Source organism: Quercus robur, chromosome 10 (genome assembly GCF_932294415.1).
Source record: "Quercus robur chromosome 10, dhQueRobu3.1, whole genome shotgun sequence".
In the NCBI taxonomy this organism is placed as follows: Eukaryota; Viridiplantae; Streptophyta; class Magnoliopsida; order Fagales; family Fagaceae; genus Quercus; species Quercus robur.
The window spans coordinates 25,739,364-25,744,229 of NC_065543.1; the positions used below are offsets into that span (position 1 = coordinate 25,739,364).

Genomic DNA, 4,866 nt, shown 5'->3' on the forward strand with positions numbered 1-4,866 from the left:
TCAGAAATGTGGGGTTCCTCGTCAGCTGCCTCCACCCGTTGTCGTGACTGTGATGATCCTTGCCCAACGTAAACAAGTCGCAACTGACGTTTCCTCCCCATTGTTGCGTCCAACACCTTTTACACCACAAAGAGGAAAAATGGTTAAGAAGCACGACCAATAATTGTTAACTGTAGTAAAGATAATTATGTATGTTAAAACTATTATTTCTTAACAACACGAAAATATAACAGTTATAACATATATATGCAACAACATGAAGAAGTAACAGTTTCACCTAATAATTATATATGAGTATCAATCCGATTCTTAAGTCATGAGGACACATATATCCTATAACAAAGACACAAGTGTAACTAGAGTCTTCATTTCAAAGTAAGAAAAAAAAAAAAAAAAAGACAACTCAACCCCATACCAAAACCATGTTGAATGTTTTTCCCTACAATTTTCTCTTTTAGTATAGGTAAAGATTTAGTCTCGTTTGTAGCAACTTTGTTATGTAAATGAAGTAAGTTTTATTTTAGCCTATTAATTTCCTACTAAAATTATGTTCACACTTCCCACTTTGTTTGAGTTAGCTTAATCACATATTAGTCATGCTCAATCACAATTAAATCATGTACATACTACATACATCCGTAGGCAAATTGTGAAAGAGGATAGGGTCATAGACTGATAGGGTGGAATTCACAATAACAACCCTTTCAAACGTCTAAATCCTTGTAGGTTGTGCTTTTCAAGTCATACGCAGAGTCATAGTGACTCCAGAGCCCTGAACGAACCGGAAAGATATGTCTATGTTATTAGTGATTATATGTTCAAACTTTTATTTTTTAACAATTTTGACAAAATAACAGTTTGTACATATATATGCAACAATGTCAAACTTTGCACGCAATATGCCTTTACAAATGAGAACTTATAATTTCAATAATAATTAACTATAACACAATTACGCATACCACAACAATATCCTATTACACTACTCATCATCACTGTAATCGACTTCGTTGTCATCTTCATCGTTGGAGTCATCATCAATGAACTCACACTCATCCAAGTCGTCCATTTCAGGAAGATCTCTTGGCCCAATGATAGAGGCATCAATTGTCATTCCCTCCACATCATCTCGACCCCAACGAAGGTCATCCCTACCAACATCAGGACTAGTGACAGAGTACGGGATGTTCTCAAGAAACTCATCCGTGTCATCCTCATTACAATGGGGCCCAATACCTGCATCAAATACATCTCTGGCTTTCGTTTTAATGACAACATACCAATCTTTCTGCCTTTTATCTTCAACATAAAAAACTTGTGTAGCTTGAGACGCCAACACATATGGTTCATCCACCATTTCCTCCCCACCATATACGGAATGATTAAAATTCACCACAGGAAACCCAAACTCATCAGTCTTATATCCCCTCCTATTTTGATCATCAACCCATTTACACTTGAATAACACATGTTTGATATTGCCAGAATAATTCAACTCAATGATATCTGTCAACACACCATAGTACATATTGCCACCTTCAGTGGCAACACTAACTCCACTATTTTGCGTTTTTCTATTTCCCTCGACATTCGAACTCCTAAATTTTAACCCATTTATAACATAATGTTTCGGCCGATTTACTGAAGTATATGGCCCTTTCGAAAGCGTGACAAGTGTATCACTAAGTCCAGTTCTTTCCCTATCAGCAGCAGTCATTGACATCACCTAATATAATCAAACAAATTAACTGAGTCTAATTAGTACCGTCCTTCTACTTATGGGAAAGTTGCAATGTTAAAAAGTTGAATATATGACACGTACGTGAGATCTAAACCAGCCACAAAAGTTCTCCATGTGGTGCTTATGAATAGTAGCATTGGATATACGACAGTGGCCCTTTTGAAGTTCATCCTTCGTCAAACTTTTGTGCATCCTACATGAGATGGCAATTGTATTAGTGTTAATACACGGAGCGCACATTGGATTCTCGTGCAATTATATTAATGTCCATAATACTTACTTACGAAACTGGTAAATGTTCTCGGAATTGAATAGCACATAGCGATGAGCTTGGGTCAATTCCCTACTTTCTAGTGCCACACTTGAAACCACCCCTGTTGACTCCTCCATCGTCCTTGTGGGTCGTGAGAATATAGTTTCGACTCCTTCCATATACCGTGAACAAAACGTTAAACATTCCTCCACTATGTAGCCTTCGGCAATACACCCTTCTGGAGCAGCCCTGTTTCTTACATAGGACTTAAGGCGTGAGAGGTACCTATAATGCGCATGACAAGGTTAGTAATTGACACTAACTATTACAAAGCACACATGAATTCCTCATACTGTACATGTATTACCTATGACTTACCTCTCAATGGGGTACATCCAACGGTACTGAACTGGACCACCAATCTTGGCTTCAGTAGCCAAGTGCATGACCAAATGTACCATCACAGTGAAGAAAGATGGAGGAAATATCTTTTCCAATTCACACAACGTCACTGCAATGTCAGCCTCAGCACTCGCAATATCAAACACCGTAAGGGTTTTCGAACAAATTTTCCTAAAGAAACAAGCTAACTTTATCAAAGGCCTAATAACATGCGATGGCAAAGATCCTCGTAAAGCAATTGGAAGGAGTTGTTGCATCAAGATGTGATTATCGTGACTCTTTAAACCAGAAATCTTACGTTCTTTGAGGTTGACACGGCGGGAGATGTTGGAAGCATATCCATTGGGCACTTTTACGTCTCGCAAAACTTGCAAGAAACCATCTTTCTCCAATGCAGTCATATGAAAACACGCAGGCGGTATCATATACTTATCATCACCTTTTCGCTGTAGGTGGAGTTCTCTCCTTATTCCCATTTCCGCCAAGTCAAGGCGTGCCTTGTAATTGTCCTTTGTCCAGTCCTTCACGTTCAGCAAAGTGCCAAGTATATTGTCCATCACATTCTTCTCTATATGCATCACATCAAGATTGTGTCGCAACTTGTGATCCTTCCAATAAGGCAATGTGAAAAAAATACTTCTCTTCTTCCAAACACACTGGTTTGCCTCACCTCTCTTTCTTTTGTTGTATTTTTCTCGACATTTCTTTCCCAGACAACGTGTAAGTAAAGTTTCAGTGTCCACAATTATGTCTGACGCAACTGGTGGCACAGGAGCCACTCGCATATCAGTGAATCCATCAAATAAAGTATCTTCTTTCCGAAATTCGTGGTCACTACCCAACCATCGCCTATGTCCCATGTAACAGAATTTGCGGCCATTTTTTAAATATTTGGAGTCGGTCTTTAAGGCACAACAAGGACACGCAAACATACCCTTCGTACTCTAACCCGACACATCTGCGTATGCAGGAAAGTCATGTACCGTCCACATCAATGCCGCATGCAATTGGAATACATTTTTTGAAGATGCATCGTACGCTTCTACTCCAACATCCCATAATTCCCTCAATTCTTCTACTAAGGGTTGTAAGTACACATCTATTACAATCCCTGGCGATTTAGGTCCAGGAATAACTAGTGATAAAATCAAAGATGACCGTTTCATGCACAACCAAGGCGGGAGATTGTAAGGGACTAGCATGACAGGCCAAGTGCTGTGAGTAGTACTCAGCATTCCGAAGGGGTTGAATCCATCCGCAGCTAATCCAAGTCTGACATTACGAGGCTCAGATGAGAATTGTAAATGCGTAGTGTCAAACATTTTCCATGCATTCGAGTCAGCAGGATGCCGCATTACCCCGTCCTCTGTACGACCATTAGCATGTCATTTCATAGAACTAGCCAAGTCGGGTGACAAAAATAATCGCTGCAATCTTGGCTTTAAGGGAAACCAGCGTAGGATCTTTGCAGCTTTCTTCTTTCCCTTACTAGATGAGGCATTATTATTTGTAACAGATGCCTCATTCGATTTCCACCTACTTTCTTTGCAACAAGGACATGCCTCGAGGTTAACATTCTCCTTCCAAAATAGCATACAATCATTGGGACAAGCATGGATCTTCTCATACCCCAAACCCAAATCTCGAACTATTTTCTTAGCCTCATAATGGTCCTTTGGCAACTTAGCGTTAGAAGGGAGCATATCCATCAAGAGTTGAAGCAACATAGTAAATGACTTGTTCGTCCAACCACAAAGAGTCTTCAACTGGAACAACACAACGATGGCTGAGAATATGCTAAATTTTGTACACCCAGCATATAAAGGTTTGTCCACATCATCTATCATTTTGTAAAACTTTTGTGCACCATCATTTGGACCTTGAGCCGGTTGTTGCACAGTTTCCCCTTCGTCCATTGGTTCAAGTGGCATTCCATGCGTGGGGCACAAATCATGCAACATCCCACGAAAGTCACCGTATTGTTCTAAGGACTCTTGGACATGACTACTCCCACATTCAGTGGCAGTTGGCACAGCCGCCGATTCCCCATGCCATTTCCAAAGTGTGTAATTTTGAAGCATCCCCTTACTCCAAAGATGTTCACGTGCCACCCCTGGCAGTACCAAATTCATATTCACACATTTGGTACAAGGACAAAAGATTTTCCCATCGCTTGCATGTTTTGATGCAAATTCCACAAATTTAAGTACACCTTCAATATATTCCCTTGAACCCCTCTGCTTCTTCATCCAACTTTTATCCATGACTATACAAGATAAACAATATCTGACCTACAACAACATTTGGTAATGCATAGCCAATAAACCGTCAAATTAGATTCAGAGGTGATCTGAGACCTATTACTGATTTGTAAAGAACAAACATACCCAACTATGCATAGATTTTCATAGAACATATATATATCACTACATCAAGAATAACCTATACTTTCAATTTTCTAAATAGTAAC

The 4,866-nt window shown here is 39.6% G+C and overlaps 2 protein-coding genes across 2 annotated transcripts; both read right to left on the minus strand.

The window, feature by feature from the left end:
• Window positions 1-982: 982 nt before the first annotated feature.
• On the minus strand, window positions 983-3,256 carry LOC126703982 (uncharacterized). Its single transcript, XM_050403029.1, has 4 exons — window positions 2,373-3,256; window positions 2,022-2,279; window positions 1,823-1,934; window positions 983-1,726 (listed from the first exon to the last, which is right to left on the minus strand). Exons 1-4 carry the CDS (start codon window positions 3,254-3,256, stop codon window positions 983-985), a joined length of 1,998 nt encoding a protein of 665 aa, XP_050258986.1.
• A 525-nt stretch (window positions 3,257-3,781) lies between these two features.
• Window positions 3,782-4,660, minus strand: LOC126703983 (uncharacterized). Its single transcript, XM_050403030.1, has one exon. The coding sequence runs from the start codon at window positions 4,658-4,660 to the stop codon at window positions 3,782-3,784; it is 879 nt and encodes a 292-aa protein (XP_050258987.1).
• Window positions 4,661-4,866: the final 206 nt, after the last annotated feature.